The 21067-nt window shown below is 46.0% G+C and overlaps 2 protein-coding genes across 3 annotated transcripts; one reads left to right on the plus strand and one right to left on the minus strand.

Moving 5' to 3' along the window:
- Positions 1-8499: 8499 nt before the first annotated feature.
- On the minus strand, positions 8500-10628 carry LOC117645471 (histone-lysine N-methyltransferase SETD1A-like). 2 transcript variants are annotated; one of them, XM_034385706.1, is made up of 8 exons: positions 10098-10628; positions 9821-9965; positions 9622-9702; positions 9385-9459; positions 9173-9247; positions 9006-9092; positions 8790-8915; positions 8500-8713 (listed from the first exon to the last, which is right to left on the minus strand). In XM_034385706.1, the coding sequence occupies exons 1-8, from the start codon at positions 10289-10291 to the stop codon at positions 8564-8566; spliced, it is 933 nt and encodes a 310-aa protein (XP_034241597.1). In that variant the 5' UTR covers positions 10292-10628; the 3' UTR covers positions 8500-8563. The 2 variants fall into 2 exon arrangements, with proteins under 2 accessions (XP_034241597.1, XP_034241598.1); XM_034385707.1 differs by lacking the exon at positions 9173-9247.
- Position 10629: 1 nt separating this feature from the next.
- LOC117645464 lies at positions 10630-12898 on the plus strand. Its single transcript, XM_034385676.1, has one exon. It carries the CDS (start codon positions 11386-11388, stop codon positions 12556-12558), a length of 1173 nt encoding a protein of 390 aa, XP_034241567.1. The 5' UTR covers positions 10630-11385; the 3' UTR covers positions 12559-12898.
- Positions 12899-21067: the final 8169 nt, after the last annotated feature.

Consider the following 21067-nt stretch of genomic DNA (forward strand, 5'->3'; position numbering starts at 1 on the left):
CAGCAATTTTAGTACGTTTGCAAACGTTTCCCACTTATTTATCTTGGGTGAGTCTCGGGTGCGCACAGCGTCCGAAATTAAATCTATGATGCTCGGTAGAGTCTCATTTCCTACTGAAGTCCTACCGTTTTCGTCCCAGCTTATAAGTTTTTTGGCTTCGTTTGTAGTAAGCTGATCAAACAAAAAGGCTGCCGAATCTCGAAATTTACTGGGAGTGATGGATAGCAATTTTTGTTTCAATGTGACGTCGAGTGTTGAGGGACTCAAATCTGGTATATGCAATTCCATGGGTCTCTTTCTTTCGTTTACAAAATATAAGTACTTTTGCAGAGCTTGTTCGTATAATTTCCATTTTTCGCTATCTTCCGCTTTTTGTTTTAGTATGTGTTGCATTTCTTTGTCTAGGTCATTCATAACCACCTCAGCTGTGCGCTCCACTGGATTTTTTTCGTGTAATTTTGTAACAGTTTCGTGGGGAACCAAAACCAACTTTTTACAGTGTTCCATGTTGTTCTAAGAGCCAAAAATAAGGTTTCCAAGTGCTGGAGCCAGAACGCTCAAAAGCAACGGTAAGAATGCACCACCTTTTTGAGTGAGGGCCTTTTTCTTCTTTATCCACGACTCTCCGCGTTTGGCTAGCTTTTTGAGGACTGTTTTGTGTTTCTTAAGTTTTTGTTTTTGTGAGGGTGTAAGTGGTACGTTTCCTGATAGAGTGTTGTCACAAAGTTCACAAATAGAGTACACAAGTGCTTTGTCGGCTTCCTTTAGAATAGCTTTCCGAACTGAAGGCTTTGCACGCTGGAGCACACGAAGTAAGTCCCTGTGTTCCTGTCTTTTGGTCCGTGACATTGTCTCAGCTAAGGCGTGTTGTGACCTGTTCGGTCCATCCTCGAACAATGACTACTTTTGAAAAACGAGTGACTTTTTATACTTTCCATTTGGAATGTACACAACTGTGTTTTCTCCCGGGAAAATGTGTGTTCTCAGACGAAGGTGGTCTTTTTGCCTGACATGAAAATCGAATAAAATGTATGAGTGGCCTTCTTGTGTGGCGTCCAAATATGCTTCCAGCATTCCTCTCCAATGAGTTGGGTCAACTTGTAGTGCCAGAGTTCTTATTTGTTGGATATCACGTGGAGATTTTAACAAAATCACATAGTGTGCTTGTAAACTTATTTGTCTAAAGTTAGGGGGAAACAACGCTTGTGTTAGAAACCAAAAGCTTAAATTACGATGATGTGACCCTTTTATTGCTATTTTCAAAAATTCTGGGTTTTTTATTTGGTCCAAAAAATCGTCAACAATGACCAATTTTGGCTTTTCCCCGGTAGGAAAATGATCCATCGACGGAGCTCCCTCAATGAATTCTACCCCGTGTTGCTGAGCGAGCTCATCATAGACACTTTGGTACTCACTGTAGTACCACAATATTTTTTCGAAGGAGACATTGAACATGTGCTCTCGATTCTCTACTACTCGTTTTACCAAGTATGTCTTACCCCCACCACTAGGAGCACACACCAAAACATTGGAAGGGTGAGAAAAGCGTAAATCCATGTTGTGTGTAGAGTGTTTATCGGAGGAATGATTAACGTGTACCATTTTACATAGTTTTTATAGGAAAGTTTTGCTAGTCATGTGTTGTGTCACATAAGTCTTCTAAAACAGACAATATTTCGTAATCGTCATCGTCTAATAAAATATCTTTGTATCCGTATGGTGCAGTCTTCTCCTTGTCAATGCGTCGACGTTTGTTCAAGCACACTTGCCATTTCTTTGAAGATGGACGAGTCACAATTCGCCAGCCCGGTAAGCGTGCAATTTGTATTGGTATGTGTACATGGGTCATTTTTTTCTCGTCACTCAGCACCATATCTTTAAGAGCATCAAATGTTACAGTGTCCTCACAAGAACTATTGATTGAAATGCCTCTCACTTTGATGACTGTCTTTATGTTTTCAGGGTCACCACCTACACAAACTCTAAAAGCATAATTCTTCGCACCAGCCGAGACAAACTCACAGCAGTAGGATCCTTCACCATAATCTTCAGATAGTTGATCCGTCATCTGACCAAGATATTGTCCTAGTTCTGGCTCGGGCTGACCCGGAACGGACAGAAAGCACACGGAATCTGCAACACGAAGAAACAAGTTAGTCATCTTCTTTTATCATTTAAATCACGGATGTCCCTTACCTGTATCATTGTAAATGCATCTTTCGTCGACGACTTCTAAATATTTGTAAAGCAATTCCCTTCCCCCTGCGGTTGTTTGAGCAGCGTGAATGAGTGACGTGGTTTTCAAACTCTCATCCATGTCTTCCACCGGAACGAAACAGATCTGCAGGCAGTCTTCTCCAAGAGGAAGGATAGAATTGATGACGATGGTAGAGTCATTGACAAGGCGAATCAATTCGCCGTAATCAAACACAAACACTGTCTTTGGTCTCAATGTTTTTTCACCCATCTTTCCCCCTAAAAAAAATAAACACGCAGATGAGACAAACTCTTTTAAAATGATTTGTTCAGATTTTTTAACAGTGCATACTTACAAAAAGAATTAAGGATAAGTTTAGCCAAAGTTCTCTTTCCGGGATTTTTCTCAACTTTATCTTTTCTCACGACAATGCCATCGCGATCGAAGATGTCTTTGACATATTTTTCTTTGTCCTCGTCTGTTTTGACGTGTGCAGGCCAACCCGAAGCTTCGTATTTCAGTGCCATGTTCTCTCTGACGTGCCCAGAAAATAGTCCACCCGTCTTTGTAACTGGATCATATTTTTCTACTTCGGGGTAATCGAATAATTCATGGATTCTTAAAATTCTGTAACCTTTGTTCACTGCTAATTGAAGTTCATTTGTACACCATGTACCCGTTAGTGCCCTGTCTATGGTTTCAGTGTGTGTACATGTGTCTTGGTTTTGTGTTTCAGCGCATGTTTTGCAAAGTGGAAACATAAGTTTTGAGCAACATCTGTACGGTAAAACTGGCAAAAATAACGTTTCAGGTGGTAAAACTGTGACTTTAGCCACTCCGTTCCATTTATCAATGGGTGGCATGTGTGGGTCATCTTCTAAATATATTTTCGGATGATTTTTGACGTAACCGAATGTGAGATTTATGAACGGGTACTGTGAACAGATGTCAAAGAATTTAATCTTTTCCCCTTTGGAAATGTCAGCTTTTTTGTACGAACGTACAGAAGAAGTTCGCCCGCCACAAAGTGCATCTCTTAACTGAAGTGGAAACGATCGTGTTGTTGGGTTCTGGTCAAAGTATGCAATGACCTCTGGGTTATTTTGGCATTCGTCTCTAAATTGGCATTCCCACATTTCATGAACAATGTACCCATTCTTTTTTAAAATATCAGTCAACCTTCTTGTTTTTTCAAATCTGTCTTCACCTGCATCATTCTTCAGTCGATCTCGTGAACTTGTGTCTGAATAGCACCAAATGCATTGATGCCAAAAGCAACCAAAGAACTGCCACACATGTTTTTCAAGTGTTCCATCAGGGGCACTGATTTCAGTGTAACCATCAACTGGCCTGCCCATAACCTTTACTTCTCGACCGTTTTCAGCAGTTGAAATATTTGAGATGTCTTTCCATTTGTACTGCTCAAAGTCAAGCCATTGTAAGGCGATAAAACTTTGTTTGTCACGTGATCGATACCCACCCCTTGGAACAATCCCTATCGTGTTTGGAATCAAGTGTTTATGTCTGTACATGGCCATGGTAGCGGATGAAATCGTTAACGAGTGACGTAACGGGTCAAAACCACTGATTTCCATGAAACTTACGCGGAAAGACTCCATAGCTTGTCTAAGAATATCAACATCAGATTGACAGTAAGTTAAAATCTCGTACCTAAAGTTAAATTCATAATGGGAATCCATTTGTTCTTGGTACCACGATTCGAACACGCTCTTGTCTTTGGAAGTCATTGTCGAAGTGCAATACAAACTTTTGTCTGGCATGGGTCCAACATAGTCAAAGTATTGTGGCGTGTTCATAAAATGTGGAAAGTATCCTTTGCGTAACTCGGAAAGTCCGAATGATTTTGGAAGTGAACTTAATTTTTGTGCGACAAAGAGTAAGCTGTCTTTAAATGTGATGTTTCCATGTTTTAAACAAATTATTTTGAGTCCCTGTAAAATCACTTCTGGTTGCATTTTCCTCTTAATAAATTCTTGGAGAATGAAATAGTTGTCAAAAGCTCGGCCATTGTGAGAAAAACAAATGATTTCTGTTTTTTCATCGTTGCAAAGAGAGAGAAGGTACGATACGAACTGTTCAACGACATTACAATGGGGTGGATCTTGTAGTGATTCAAAAATGTGTTCTCGTGTTCCACAGTGTAAACAAACGTGTTCCATCTCCTTAATGTTTTCACATTTGTCACAAACTTGTTGACAAATAAGTACGTTAGGTTTGTGTTCCATCCAGTTGTTCTTGTCTTCAAACTGCTCAATCTGAATCGTTTCCGTGTCAAAATAGAGGCGTATCGTTCTAGTGTCTTTACTTACAGCTGGTGGTTCCCACGGTTGTATAAAACACAAGTGATTTTCTAGGACAGTGGAGTTACAATATTTGCAATGTCTTGTACCGCAAACGTGCTTGTTATTTTTGCCCCTGCCCCTATCTTTCAATACAACACTCTTCTCGCACTTTGGACAAAACTTTTTAACGTCACATGTGGTTTTTCCGTTGCTGTAGATTTTTGCAGTGTTGTGAAACTCAAAACATTCGTCGCCAGCAAAATTACGACAGCAGTTTCCACACCTTTTTAAAAAATGATGGTCCGTGTGGTGTGACTCTTTGGAACCGCACCTCCAACAGGAATCGACGCATCGATGATCACTTTTGTTGCTGAAGCAAACCAAACAGTGTTCACAAAAATATCGGAACCCAAATGTTCCCTTGATTTTGAGTATCCCATAAAAGTGTCCTTCGTGTAAAAGTAAGTAAATGTTTTTCCTAGGATGTGAAGAAGTTGAAACGGGACCATGAAAAACGATGTCTTTGCCACTATTACCCATAAAAACGACAAGTCTATAATCAGGTAAAATGTTTTGTAGTTTTTGAACGTCTGAAATATGGCATTCCGTGTTTGGGTCGATGCCCGCCATGTTGCATAACTGGAGTGCCAATTTCTTTTGTACTTTGGATTGACGTCTTTTAGTCTCAGGAAAGCTGTTTTGAAACCGTGTTGTGCATCATGCAAACGCTGACGCATCGTGTCAGACACATTTTGTCATCCACATTTTCGGGGTCAAAAAGTGAACCGCTTTGAATTTTTCTTAAAATTAAATGCGACATTTCTTCGTTAGGACGGTTATTTCGTCCTCCCCCAGATTTGGGGTTAGGAACATGAATGTATGAAAAATGAAGCGCTCCGTCCGTCATAAAACTTTGATTCGAATTTAAAACATGACTTATTTTGTCCAAAATAATTTGGCCATTGATTTGATCAGTGCGTCGCAAACTGAACCACACAGGCGTGTTCGCACTTTCACTTCCTGTCACTTCAATGATGCAACTGTCGTCGGGATTGGCGTGGACTGCATGCCTTTGTCTGTCTAAAAGGGTATCAAATAAATCTGTCAGCTGATGATAAGGATCTAATGTTGTCCCCAGGTGTCTCACCGCAAATACCTCCTCTCTGAAGTTGAGCTTGAACCTCTTGAGGTATCTTGTTGTCGATTGAATAATTTCAATGGTGGGAGCTACTTCCTCCTCCTCTTCTGATTCGGAAGGCACGTCCTCACTCGTTCGTTTTTGTGATGTGGACTGCTCGTGTTGCTCTGGACTGACTGTGCTTTGACTTGCTTGTGCTTGTCTCCGAGTGACAGCTCCACCGACCATATTCTTTGCATACGTGTATGCCGAGTGTATGTTTGGATTTGCATGACCCCCTGTGTTGAGTTCTTGTAAATGTGCCCTGTAACCTTCGTCAAGAAAATGACTCAGCCGTGGGTCAGTGAAATCGGTTTGAGAGTTTGTCAGAGTGGAAAGAAGCGTGCAAAACGCCTCCGAAAGAAATGAATTAGTGTAAAAGCAGCCCCCATCCCATTCATCTAGAATATCCGCCGCGCTCATGGTCGTGTTTTTTGTTTTCCTTGTCAGTGCGAGTTGTGTGGTGTGACTCTCGTCGGCTCTGACATGGGCATTTATAATCGCCCGCCAACGGCCCCGCACTAGGAAGGGGAACGCGTGACGCAAAGAGAGCAGCTCACGCACTCTCACGGAGAGCGGACGAAACGCAGCGCGACGCCTGCGGGGAGTGGTGCGGAAGGAGCGGTCGGCCCGGCGCGACAAGCTGGAACCTGCGATGAGCCTGCCGTCCCCAGAGGGGAGCGGGGCATGGTGAGGTCGCATGCACTCGGCGGCGCGATCGCTCGGCCCGGCGCCCCGAGAGCCCGGCGAAGGGGAATAACGTCCCACTCACGCGAGAAGGGGGAAGCGGGGAATGGTGCGGCAAGGATGCATGCCCTGGAGGGGACCGACGCGGACTCGCTGTCCGGCGCCCCGCCCTTCGCGACGAGTTGAGAGCCCGGCGAAGGGGAATAACGTCCCACTAACGCGACAAGGGGGAAGCGGGGAATGGTGCGGCAAGGAGGCATGCCCTGGAGGGGCCCAACGCGGACTCGGCGGCGCGGCGGGGGCGGCGCGGGGCGGCGCGGGGCGGCGCGGCGGGGCGCGGCGGGGGGGCGGCGGGGGCGCGGCGGGGCGCGGCGGGGGCGGCGGGGCGCGGCGGGCGCGGCGGCGGCGGGCGCGCGGGCTGCGCGGGCTGCGCGGGCTGGCGCGGGCGTTCAAATGTGGGGTACAAATGGACAGGCATGGCAAGCAGAGGCACACACCACACAGAGAGCAGGAGCAAAACAAGCCAAGATGACTCGTGAAAAAATCACCCTTATTACTCTGAACCCAAACAGTCAGAAGGAGCTACTCGTCAAGACGGATGCATCCAATCAAACCGTCATACAGATTTTGAAACACGGAGAAATAGAGGATGAATTTTCCACGTCAGAAATCAAAGCCTTTGTCAAAAATACGATTGATGCGTGCAAAACCATCACAAAACACTTGAGGACATCTGACGGCCTAAAATACCGGGGCCAGTGGATTTGTTTCGATTCGCACCATATTCAGTGTATTCAATTGAGAGATAAACCTTTCATTGAAGTGACACGGGACGAATTCTTTGATATCGATAGGAACACTGGCCCCACATTTTGCTTCACACGCTTTGGCCTCACGGCCTGGACCACTCTTCTTGATCACTGGCCGTACATACAGGCTAAACATTTTTCCCCCACCGATTTCGAGTAGCTCTCTCCCCACTCTCAAAAACGTGTTCAGACTTGTTGCCTCCCACCCGAGTGAATGGCGGGAGAAAAATGGGGGGAGACGCCGTGCAGTGCGAAATAAAAGCGCGTGCAGAGGACCGTTCGGTACACACTTACACGAGGAACACGGCCATGGACCCACAGAACAGTGACTCAGAGACGAAGAAAGGGCGCAAGAGGTCACTCCAGCGCAAAGACAAAAACACAGGGGAACAAGACACGTCCACTCAACTCCAAGACGAAATTTTTGAAGTTTTTGAAAGTTACGTCAACAGCCAGACACCGGTTGAGCCAAGCAACATGCAAACTGAAGACCAACCAGGGGAAGACTTGGGTGGGATACCCTATTTTGTAAACCGGAAAACGATTGCACTGACTTTGGGGGCCCTGACAAACAATGCAAAAACACTGATTCTGGGAATTGATTTGCACACGGGAAAACCTTCCGCCGTACTGACTGAACAACACGGAGAGGATATGAACAGGATGAGGCTTTCCATCAACGAGTTGACACTTCTTCTCAATCCAGACATTTTTGAAAAAATTCAAAGTCTATTTTGGTCCAAAAACAAACCAGACCCCATCCAGGTGGGCGGAATTCGAGTTTGTGCGTACATCTCACAGCACGGGGGGAAATCTGTTCGATTTAACAGAACGGGGTCGAAAATCAATTTCTTTTTTGCACCAGCAACTTGGCGAAAGTTTGGCGAGGCTCGTGAACTGACTAAACTGTCTCTCGAATTGGTTCAACTGAGCCAAACTCACATTGAACACTTTGCACAGCAATTTGTCAACGAAACCATCAAAGAGCTCCATTCTCAGAACATAACCTATCAACAACTCGTGCAGGAAGATATCCCTGTGCGAAATGAACGGATGCGTCATTGTATGGCAAAGACAACGCCGTTTATTTCTGCTCAGTATGCTCAAGATCTGTCTTTGATTGAATCCTGTAATTTGGCCATGGTGCGTGAAGAATTTCTTGTGTATCACTTAACATTCTTTCAGGAAAAGGTGTTGTATGAGATGAGAGATTTGTAATGTGGCTTTGTTTTCAATATGAAATAAAATCATAAACTTGAGAAAAAAACGTGTGGTTCATTTTCAAGGAGAGGAAAAAACCAAAAAGGACTCGGTTACAAATGATTATATTGAAAAAAATATATCCCTTCAGGTTACATCATGCAAATAAAAGTGGGGAAATAAATGGAGATCAAAAGTGACGTTCATCACGAGACGAACGAGGGGGCGTTCGAAGCAGCCCCCAGCTGCCGGGCCGTCGCTCGTCTGCTGACGCCGCCCGGGTCAGGGCCCGCCGATTGGGTGCCGGCAAGACCCTCCGAGTCCGAGCGGGAACGGCATCCTAAAACACACACAGGAAAAAATGAGAAACAGCGCACTCGACAAAAAAAAAGCACGAGACCGTAAAAAAAACTTACAGTAGATACGCGGCGCTTCTTTGGGCTTAAATCCAGAGGCACCGGTGGAGACGGGGTGGACTCTCGCCGAAGTGGCGCCGGCTCCACGGACTCACGTGATGATAAGTCCAAAGGCTCGTCAATAACCTAGAAAAAGGAAAAAACTAAAATGAACCGCGCACCGCTGGCGTGCTTATTCTCGGAGCAAAAAAAATAGTTTGATAGTCGGAAACTTACCTCTTCTGGAAGTGCAGCCGGAGAAGCCGGCAGGGACCCTGTCGGCTCCCCCACGGGTACACTGTCCGGTGCACTTTTCTGTGTGTCCTAGAAAATGGAAACAAAATAAAATGAACCGCGCACGCACCACACGCTCATTTTCGGAGTGAAAAAAAAGGTTCACGTACCTCTGGAGGTGCTTCCGGGGAGGGCGGCCGGGACTCGGTCGGCTTCTCCACGGGCACTCCGTCACTTGCACTTTTCTGTGTGGAATAGAAAAAGAAATGAACGGCGTGGCAAGCCACCACACGCGCGCTCACTCATTCTCTCTCTCTCTCTCTCTCTCTCTCTCTCTCTCCACACGCTCATTTTCGGAGTGAAAAAAAAAAGGTTCACGTACCTCTGGAGGTGCTTCCGGGGAGGGCGGCCGGGACTCGGTCGGCTTCTCCACGGGCACTCCGTCACTTGCACTTTTCTGTGTGGAATAGAAAAAGAAATGAACGGCGTGGCAAGCCACCACACGCGCGCTCACTCATTCTCTCTCTCTCTCTCACACACACACACACACACACACAGACACCGGACGGCGTGACACGTGCATTCTCGGAGCATCAAAACGTTTGGCAGAGTAACGTACCTCAGGAGGTGTGGATCCCGTCGGCTTCGTGAGGGGCGCATCGCTTCGCCTCTTAACTCGGCTTCGACTTTTCCGTGCCGCCTGAAAAAATGGACAAAAAAATAGACCGCAAGGCACGGGCTCGGCGGGCTCGCGCAAGCTCACGGACAGTCACGCGTTCATTCTCGGAGCCGAAAAGTATAAAAGTCAGAAAACGTACCTTTGGTGGAGGAGCCGGAGAGGACTCACGCGAGCTGGAACTCGTCGAACTTGAACTGCTACTTGAGGTCGAGCTGGTACTGCTTGAGTTGCTGGAGCTCGACGAGTCGGACGAGCTCGAGCTAGACGTCGACGTGTCCCTAGTCCTGTGGCACATGGTGCACTCGCATACGGACATCACCAGACTGACGGCGTGGTCCTGGACACCAGGACGCCAGGGCACACCGACAGCACGCCACGAAGGGCCCCGGGACTCCAATTCCGAAATATAAACTTACAGATAGCGCAGGCAAGCGCAGACAACCACTTCATCAGCAAAACACTGGAAGACGAGGCGCGCCGCGTGGCACGCGTTAAAGCACGACATGGAAAATAGAAACGACACAGAAATAGCACAAAGAAAATATGCACAGGATAATTTGCAAATGGAATTGATTTTATTTTTATTGTTTGCTGTCTTATCTTTAATCATTAGCTGTTTTGATTTCTTCTGCCAATCGTTGACCAAGGGAGGCTTTGCAAATGTTCGTCGCACAAGTCTGCAAAGTATCGAAACAAATTCAGGGCCAAGTGAGAAGGATGAGGGTGAGGGGGAAGTGATAAGGACCGCGGCAGGCTCGGGCGCGGCGTGCGCCGATGATTCAGAGCCGGGGAGGCCTCGAGTGGAGTGGGAGGGGGAGAGGGGTCCACAAGAACGCGACGACGCCAGACAGAGGGAATACCCAGACACAACGTGAAGAGAGGAGAGAAAGGGTCACGGAGAGGAGGAAGTGATACGCAACGAGGGAGCGGGGGAGAGGGGCGGAGCGGGGCGCGGGGAAAAGGGGACAGGGAGGCGCACGCCGACCGAAGGGGCCCAAGGAGGGGAAGGGGGGAGTGTGGGGCGGGCAGCATGGCAAGGCGAGCAGGGCACGGGGGGGGAAAAGAGAGGGAGGCGCACACTCGCCGGGCGAAGGGGCCCTAGGAGGGGAGGAGAGCGGGGCGGGCAGAAGACGTAGGCCAGCGCAACCAAGGCGGGCGGAGTGCGGGGAAAGGAGCGGAAAAGGCCCGGCGGTCGAAGGGGAGGGCAGTAGGCTGCACTAGCGACATCTAGGCGTGCGTAAGGAGAAAAAGAGTGCGTGGGGATGGAAAAAGACAATGCGGCCCGACGGCCGAACCCAACCAACGGGGAGGGGAATGAGGAGAGGGTGCGGGGGAGCGGGGAGGATAGAGGAACGCCAGGGACTAGACGAGGGCCCGGCGGCCGAAGGACGCCCGCGGAGGGAAGTGCGGGGCGGGCAGAAGGCGACACTAGCGCCATCTAGGCAAGCAAGGAGAGGGACGAGGAGCGGGAAGGCCCTCACGGGGAGAGGTGCGGGAAGGGCAGTACGCAACACTGGCGCCCTCTAGGACTTCCCTAGGGCGAGCGGGGACGGAGGGAATGGTGAGGGAACCTGAACGAAGGAGGGGAACCGAGTCCGGAGGGGAGACTGAGCCGCCGAGGCCGGAGGGTCCACGGACCGGCTTAAAAGGCGCAGCACGAAGGCAGAGGGCATCACCTGCACACTCAGAACCACAAGACACACAATGCAAAAGATGGAGAGACAGGAGGGAGACAGACCGGAAAACATGGACACAGGAGACGAGACAAGCACATTGACACCACAGGAGCAAGTCCAGGAGAGCGAGGAAATGCTGACAGAGGAGCGAGGCGAGGAGAACGAGGAAATGGAGACAGATAACACAGAGAGTGCGACTCAGGAGACACCAGCACAACCGGAGGAGGCGGATTTGACAGAGAGTGCAACTCAGGAGGCACCAACACAACCGGAGGTGGTGGATTTGACAGATGAGGAGAATGAGTCACAGGAAGCAACACGTTGTGGGCCCATGCAAGACATCAGTGACGAAGAAGGTGACCACACAAATAACACGGCAAGCGAACCCGATTCAGCTGGCGCTCCATCCAATTCGGGGGAAGATCAAACCGTACCCGATTCCACTAGGCCTGGGGAAGCACACTCACCACCACTAAGGTCAATCTACCATGATCTTCTGACAGTGATCATACCAGAACGGGCTTCACAAGTCAATAGCCTTTTGGACGAAATTGAGCGCACTGCAGAGCGTTTGGTTGATCGATCTCACATTGAACGCCATGCCGAACAAGTTACACTGTTCCGTGGGTATTTTGACAAATTTGCAAACGCACTGAACATTCTTCCATACAAATTGCCAGATTTCCCCGACATGCAATCAGCAGAGAAGAGAATGGAGACATTCAAACGTTGGCCAAAAGACATAAAAATCACACCAGAAGCCCTTGCTGAAAACGGCTTCTTTTACACAGGAGTAAAGGATGCAGTGATGTGCTTCCACTGTGGAACAGGGTTGGGAAGGTGGAAAGAGAGCGACGATGTCGCCTTTGAGCATGCGACATACTCACCTTACTGTGGATTTTTAGTGCGACTACTAGGCAAGGAGTACGTGCAGAAAGTCCAAACTCAACTCCAAACGATTGACAACGTCCCATTACACTTTAAAAACATCATCAAACCACACGTTGCTCAGTCAAATACTACTCAGGGGCACTGTAAGGCGCATGACAAAATCATTTGTAAAATATGTTACGAAAGGGGGGTGGACGTGGTAGTCCTCCCTTGTGCGCACCTCTTTACTTGCACTCTGTGTTTACCTTCCATGACACACTGTGGGGTTTGCCGAGCCCCAATCAGGTACACCTTGCGAGTGTTTGTGTAACCTCATGTAATCAACATGTAACGTTTCAAAATGTATTCCATATCATATAACCTTTTATTTGAAACAATGTTTGTATCGTGTATGTAACCATTGAAAAATGCCATGTAACCTTTGTAAAAGCGTTGCTTATACTATCGTGAAACATCATGTAATCAAGTTTTCTTTATATAATTTGTTTCATACAAAATAAAAATACTTCATTTTAAACATGTTTTGTTTCTGATCCTTTTTACTCAAGTCAAACAAGAAAAAAAAATGAAAATTTTGAACAGCAAAAACTTAGAATTTTTAAAAAAATAATTAATAACACAGTCCTGTATTGAAAAACAGAGTTCTTGAATGGGGCTGCAACCAAGTGTCAGAGGAACCCAGGCAACTTGTGGGTAGACAACCACCGTGTGTCTGAGCCAAATCCGTGACCCCAGTGTTCGCCAGGCGACCCCTTGGAGGTAGGCAACCGTTACCCAGTACCAGTTATACTACTGCTGTTTTACCACTAGATGCCTTCCACTGTCGAAACTTCACACTTTCATCAAGAAAATCATACTCATCGCCCGATGAAAATTCTGACTCCAGGAAATCAGGTCTTTTAATTTGACCTTTTAGAATTTCTTGTATGGATTCCAAAGTCGGACAATTTTCACAGAGCCTTAACATACACGATCTGTCTTTGGCATTGCACACACATAATGGAATTAAATCTCTATAGTGAGTCTTGATATTCAGAGCATAACAGACTAATTTAAAGTTTTGGTGCGTCTGGCAAACACACTGCTCATGTGTTCCTGCCTCACTTGCACTCACACACCATTTTGGCTTCAGGGACCAAAATACTGACTTGCCAATTTTGAGACCTTCATTTTCTTCCTTGAATGCTTGGTACAACTCTGGTAAATTGCTCAAGAGCAATCGCTTCTGTTCGTGCACTCCCTTTCTGATGCTGACACAGTCTCTTAAACCGGGCATTATTTTTGAATTTGCATCACTACAGTAAAATTCAACTATCTTAGCTTTAGTATCTGCAGAAATACTAGAAATTCTACTGAAGTCAGGGACGGGTAAGATGCCTTTCTCTTCTTTTAGTCGCCTGACTAATCCAAACAGTGTCCTGCTGACTCCAAATTGTTGAGCTCCCTCTCTCACAGGCATACTGAGTGGTACAAGAGATAAAAGCTGGTATTTCAAAACTTTAGATGCTGTAGGGACACGTTGTTTCACTTCATCCATCAATAAATCGTGGTCCTTCGCTTTCCTTGCCTGAGTAGTTCCAATATTTTCTTCATTTACTCCAAGAGCAAGAGAAACTTTCTTTGTAATTGCAGATGCTGCCTCTTCAGCTTTTCTTTTTACAGCACCAACTTTGGCCCCTTCAGATCTGAGAGCGCTTAGATCTACGGGATTTATACCCAATGATGTAAGTTTCCGGGTGGCTGATTCCTTTAGCACCACTGGGCTCAAGGAGGGAGAAACAGATGTCGCACTGTTCTGGCTTCCAGCCACTAGTTCTTGGCTGCTTGTAGTCCAGTCAAACGGTGCAAAAAACCCCCCTGACCCGGACAAAATTCCGAACAGTACCAAACTTTGGGGATCGTTTCTGGTAGGTCTAAGGAAGCCTCTCCCCAAAATCCCAAAAAATCCCACGGTGCCGATTGGAGATATCGGCGTTCAAAGTTCATAATTTTGAACATTTTGACCAAAATGGTTTTTGGCACCTCACGGCCAAACGGTTTGACCTAGAGAGGCGTGCGAGTGCTCAAAACACTCGTGATACTTGCGGCTACAAGTTACATGGATCGGATTTTGATTTCGATAACATCTACACTGAAAAAAAATGAATTAAAGTGAAATTTTGGGTTTTTGTGAAAGGTACAAGGTACTTTGATTGTAATTTTCTCTGTTCCAAGTGAGAAATCGGCAAAATGTGCTTCTCTTGGCGATGTAGGCCTACGTTTTCTGAATAGATTGGTATGTGTTTGATAACTGTGGGATCAAAACTGAGGGAGATAGGATACCGAGACGGCTAAGGTGCGCTGCCCGGCGAGGGCGGCGCGTGCATGCCGCCGCCGGTCGCAGCCATGGTTCTCAACACCTCACGGCCGAACGGTTTGACCTACAGAGGCGTGCGAGTGCTCAAAATACTCGTGACACATGCGGCTACAAGATGCATTGCTCGAAATTGGGTTTTAGTAACATATACACTGGAAAAAAGTGAAAAAATATTTTTTTTTCAATTTTTGAAAATAAAGAAAACCGATTCTGAGCGTAATTTTCTCTGTACCAAGAGGGAAATTGGCCGAATTCTTGTTTCTTGAACCTGTAGGACCAAGTGCTGTGAACAATAAGATGCTGGAACAGTACCTGGGCGATGAAAACTGAGGGAGATGTGACACCCGAGACGGCAGCGCTGCGCTGGCCGCTGGCGGGCTGTCCGGCCGCGGGGAAACTCCTTGCATGTTTAACTTTCATTAAATCGTTTTTTACATCTTAATACACATTTATTTCTTTAAATACAGCTTTTGTTACATATTAATTTATTTTCTTCCCTCGGCGAACAAAACAAAAGATTCTTGCAAGTGACTTCTGGAACGAAAAGCTTTTATTAGTTGAGGGCAATTACTTTTGCACATAAAATTACTTTTGATAGTAATTTACCTGCGTAACCAGCTAAACGACAGCTTCTGGGTCGTCGGGATCCTCGCCATCCTCTTCCTGGCTGTCGTCACTATCGGCGTCCGCCTCCTTGGGGTCCGTGGGCTCGGCGTTGGAGCAGCTCACACCGGCACAGTGACCGCAAATCGAGCTACATTTCAGTCCTGCAATGAAGCAGGTGCAGCCTTTACCGCAGCCTGTTTGGCAATTGCAGCTGATCAAATCAAGAAGGCGCGCTGGTGCGGCTTGAAGGGTTGTTGGAATGGGGTGCATCTGGGAGTTTTCTAGTTTCCAGCCCCAGTCAGTAGGTGGAAGAACGTTGCAGCCAGTCTTGTACTTGTAGATACGTTCGATAGCTATGTTGGCGGGCTCCCTCAAATGAGGGTGGCAAAGTGGCTATATCAAACTTGGCCTTCACGGACTGCCTTGCAATTGTTCTTTTGTACAGAAAGTGCCTTGCCTCCTTCAGGTTGGCGCATCTCGAAACACCATAAAGTGAAAGGAAGATCTTTTCTCCTGCAGCAGCCACTTTGTTACCCGGCTGGTGCGGGCTAAGAAATGTTTCGACTTCATTTTTCAGGGCTTGATCGCACATTTTCTGTAGAGCTTTCTTCTTTTGGCCCTTAAAAATAGCAGACACTGTGTGTGATTTGTCAAGAACTTAGATTGTGTTGTAGTTATATCCATGTGCAGTTCAAAGTCAAGATCAGGGCTTGTTCCACTTGCCGCCCGAAAATTGTGCTCCGGGTCCTTAGTACTTGGCCCATCAATGTACCCGTCAAACACGACATGAGCTGTTTCTCCATACTGCGACAGTGCGTACCTGACGTGCGTGCTGATCACCTCGGCGTACGTAGCGGGGCGTGGCCACACAACTTTTCTCATAAAATAGCCGCCATCAACAACGTAACAAGGGTCTGCAGGAAGCTTATCATCGGCGCGGCAAAACAAACTTTCTAATGCAGGCACAATCTTAGACTTCTCAGATTTTCTCATGCCATTTTCATTAAAAAGTGACGTGGGAAATGGGGCTAGCTCATACTCAAAGCTGCTTTCAAGTTCATGCAGATCTTTCGTTGCAACAATAATGCGATGAAATAGATGTGTGGAGTCAACTTGAACAATATTTCCTCTTATTGTCACCGACCTGAGCATAGCTGAAATGGGGACTGCCTTGTCTTTCCTGTGCAAAGTAATTTCTGCAAATGTTTTTCCAGCAATTTTTTCCATTGCTCGAGAACCAATGTCAACAGCTTGATCACAATTAACTCTCTCGTCTGCAATCAGGCCAGAGTGGTATCGAGTTCGGCCGTCACTACAATTAGGTGAAATACGTGGTTGCAGGGGTTCACGAAAATGACTCGTTCTCGGGAACGAAGCCGAACACATTTTTTGGTTAACATTTTCGTTTAGGGAAGGGTTTAAGCTATCTTTTAAGCCCAGATTGGTCAAAATCGGTTGAGGATCTAGGAAATGGCGCTAATTTGAAAACTTCACTAAAGTTTTAAACTTATAAAAAGTTTTTGGACATTAAAACTTCAAAGACAAAAAAGATTCAGTTTTTCATCCTCTTTCCAAATCTGGTCTCGAATTTGACCTACGACCAATGGTTGCTGAGATATTGCCCTCCAAAGTTGCGTTGTTCCGATATTCAGCAAAAAAGTAAATTGGCCATAGCCCAGCCCCTGGGGGGCCGGACCCCAAACCAAGTACCGATTATTTCATGGGACCATAGGGGTAACAAACCCTGAAAACGAGAACCGGATCGGAGCCCATGGTGGCTAAGGCCTGGTTGACTTCACATGGAATGTCCCTACTCTTTTCAGATCCCCTCAAACTTCGTAGTCCGGTATTTTTAGTACTATTGACAGAAAAGAGGTGAAAAATCAAATATGTGGAAATGAAAAACTGATGTCGGAAATGGATTCGTCTCAACGAGATGAAAAGAAAGTAACCACATGTCATACGTTTAGACTCGAAATGGCTGATCTAGGGGTAGGTTGGGTAAGAAAAGTACACTCGAAGCTCGGGTAAAAAAAGTACACCCGTGTTATCTCCGAACTGAAACTACACTGAACCATCACGTTAGCGGTTTTAGAAAGATTGGTCATCCCGCGCTGACAAAAAATAAATTTAGCCCAGTTCTACATATAATATTTAGAAACAAACTGCACGTTTGAAAAACACATAAAAAATAACTATGAAAATCTTTTTTTAAATGTTTGTACTTTGAAGTACAGCTTCGTGCAGAATCAGCCGACAGTCCAATGTAAGGTACCACCTTATAGCTTAGACCATCATCTTTGAAAAACAGTGCCGTTCGAGGCTCTTAGGCTTCAACACAATGTTTTATAAGTGTAAAAATGAAATGGGGAAGAAAAGTACAGGCATTGGGGAAGAAAAGAACACCCTCCAAGAAACTACAAGCGGGATGAAAATTGAATTGATCACGGAAATACATTTGATTGGGCGAGACAAGCAAAAAATGTCAACACAAGTTATAGAATTGGACTCGAAATAAACAAGTTATTGGGCATTTACTTGAAAAGGGGAAGAAAAGTACAAAAATGCTGTACCCACTTATCTCTGAGATACGGCTTCTTGGACCTTCTGTGATGACTGCATGTAGAATCAGAACCAATTGACCGATTTTGACGAAACTTGAACTAATGGCAAGTGAAAGCTCTCCACTTTAGGGGTAAACGTGTATTGAGCCAGGATTGGTGGTCTCCTGCTTCGAAATCGCAATTCTTTTCGTTGTACTTTTCTTTCCCGGTGGTGTACTTTTCTTACCCTTTTCGAGGAGTTCCGAAATCACACACATTTAAATTTCAGAAAAAAGTGTTTTTCGCGGCACCCTACACTGTGGGAAAAAATCACAGTAAATCCTGTAGTGATTAGTACAGCTGTCACTGTAATTCAGAGTACAGGATTTACTGTACTTTTTTACAGGATGTACTGTAGTTTGCACGGAATTTACTGTACCACAGGAGTGGAGTACGGAATATCCTGTACCAGGTAAGGGAAGGTGGGGCTCATTGGGACGGATTTTTTCTTCGCGCTCTACGTCAGAGGGCTTTCGAGCTATAATGGTCGGGGCAGGCCTAAGTTGTGCATTGACATCTAGCCTATCATATGCTGAAGCATTCAAACTTATTTCGACACGTTTTTAGGCAGAAGCGATATTTTCCGTAGAGTCTGCACTTGTCCCAATGTGGACAGTACCGGGGCACATTGGGACAGATCCGGGGCACATGGGGACAGCAATGAAAACAATCTGGATCTAAGTCGTGCGTTTTTTTTTTCGGACTGCCAAGTTGTAGAAAAAGCTATGCTGAATACAATGAGCGCAGACTCGGATCTCTGGTTCCAAGCGTTCGGAAGATACGCTGCTTTCAATGGAATAGTACTACTTTTCGTATTTTTTCGACCTCTCCACTCGAGAAAACCCTGAAGTAATGACTTTAGAGACCACATGCATAAGATAACTTTTATTTGTTTGGACGAGACAAGACAATATATGTACGATTCATGTACTTTTGCTATCCACATGGCCCAGTAGCCTCACCCTGTCCCAATGTGAACTGAGTCATTTTAAGGGGAGGTTCTACTGAAAAAATGGCACTTTTCAAATTGAGCCCCAGTGTTAACATTTGTTGCATATGTGTAGTACTACACAGTTAATAGTCAAACATAAAGTTTAGAGCCCAATACCTTCCTCCAAATCCAGTCGAAGAGGTTTTTTCAGCCTATTTTAGAAATATCTTAAAAAATTCTCCTACGCAAAGTACTTCAACGTAAACTGATGTCCTGGACATTTTTCACTTCTTTGGCACATAAGCAATAAAGCGTGGCATCACTAAGACATGAGACCAAACAAATTTATTTTGGCACTGCCTATCAGAAAAAAAAAGACACTAAAATATCAGGATTTTGACCATTTTCTTGAAATTTTAGTGACATGCTGTGTTGAAAACACAGCTTATGATTTTGCAATGGTCCCAGTATGTTACTTATGCCACGGTTTATCAATTATGAACCAAAAAAGTGAAAAATGACCAGAACATCAGTTTACGTTCAAAAACTTTGCGTAGGAGAATTTTTCAAGATACGACTGGAAAAAGCAGAAAATTCCTCTTCGACTGGATTTGGGGCTAGGTATTCCTCTCCAAACTTCAAATTTTACTATTTACTATAACATACTTTAAATTTACAATGAACATACAAAGTGGGACTCAATTTGAAGAAAGTAAGATTTTCAGTAGAACCTCCCCTTAAAACGTCATATCGGCCTGTGGCCCTTGACCTCAAGACCAAGCTCCGCGCATTGACCCTTTTTGACGCTCATTGCACCAGGGAACACATTCCTAACCTCGGTACGATCATCCGACGTGCATTTCAGACGCTAAAAAGAAAAAAAAATTCAAAAAACGTGCCACTTTTTCATCGGTTTTTGTGGAATCAAACTTCCAACCCACGTTTCTCATTCAGAAAACGCCCAGTTCTGTCCCCGAGTCGTGAAAACAGTAAACCAAATAACGCTCTATTTTGGTCAATTTTCCGGAGAACCTGACATAACCGGAAGTTGGAAATATTGAAGGTGTCCCAATGTATCCGGTGTCCCACTGTACCCCACCTTCCCTTACAGTCAGTACTGTAGCCAGGCACAGTAAATCATGTGTTCTGAGCTACAGTAAATCCTGGCAAAAAAATTAACGGGATTCACTGTGGTTTTTTCGCCCAGTGTAACCCACAGTCCCCCTTGCCCTCACAGCTCTTTGTCTGGCTGTTTGCTGTGTCTTGTCTCTCAGTTGGTTTTCAATAGAAATTTTGAAATGTTTTTGAAAACTAGCTTTTCCATCACCAACCTCCTGTCCATTAACTATGTCCTTGAAGCAATTTTCAAATCTCGCAAACACCTGCAAATTTACATAATGGCTGATTTACAGAATAAAATAGGTCGATTTTAGCATGTTTTTGCAACGCTTTTTAAAAGGGGTGTCAAAACCGACCTATTGAACTGATGTTTTCCGACATCTTCCTTCAGTTGCCCGCGAGCTGTGCTCGGGCACACAGTTGCCCGGCAGTTGCCCGGTGGTTGTCCGTAGTTACCCGGCATTTGCTCGGAGTTGCCCGGTGGTTGCCCGGCATTTGCTCGGAGTTGCCCGGTGGTTGCCCGGCAGTTGCCCCGAGTTGCTCGGCAGTTGCCCGTAGTTGTCCGGTTGTTACCCATTGGTTGCGCATAGTTGCCCGGTACTCGACCAATGCCTGCCCGATGTTGCCTGCGAAAAGTTGGTCTGGGGGAGGCATGCGGAATCGCAAAGCAGCCTTGCATTACGAATTGCTAAAGGCGGGACCACAGTGTGAGTCACTACACGGCAAAAGTAGCGCCTGGGATTCCCAGGCACTCTTCGCATTTTCCAGGCGCGACGCGCTTTTTCCAGGTGCCAGTCTTTTCCCGACATATGATTCCCAGGCGCAACCTGGAAGTTGCGGGGCATTTCCAGGCTGCGCCTGGGAAAACTGTGGCCAGCGGCTAATATTCAGGCCACGCCTGGGCATTATGTATCCGGAAAAGACTGCCTGGAAAAAGCCCGCCGCGCTTGGAAAAATGACTCAAAACCAGACAATGTCTGGCACTGAAGGCCTTGACGCCGAGGTCTACAGCCAGGTGTCCAGGATTTGCAACCTGAGGGTTCCCGATGGTGTCCCCGAGGGCCGCAGCAAGGGAAGAGTCCAACACCAAAGTCGCCGCTGTAGGGCAAGCGGTTCCGGAGATACGAGGACGTACCACAAGGATTCCGTCAAAGCAACTTTTTAGTTGGAGGCCAAAATCATCTTCGGCCTCTGGCTGCGTTCC

The sequence above is a fragment of the Thrips palmi genome, unplaced genomic scaffold (genome assembly GCF_012932325.1).
Source record: "Thrips palmi isolate BJ-2018 unplaced genomic scaffold, TpBJ-2018v1 HiC_scaffold_18, whole genome shotgun sequence".
In the NCBI taxonomy this organism is placed as follows: Eukaryota; Metazoa; Arthropoda; class Insecta; order Thysanoptera; family Thripidae; genus Thrips; species Thrips palmi.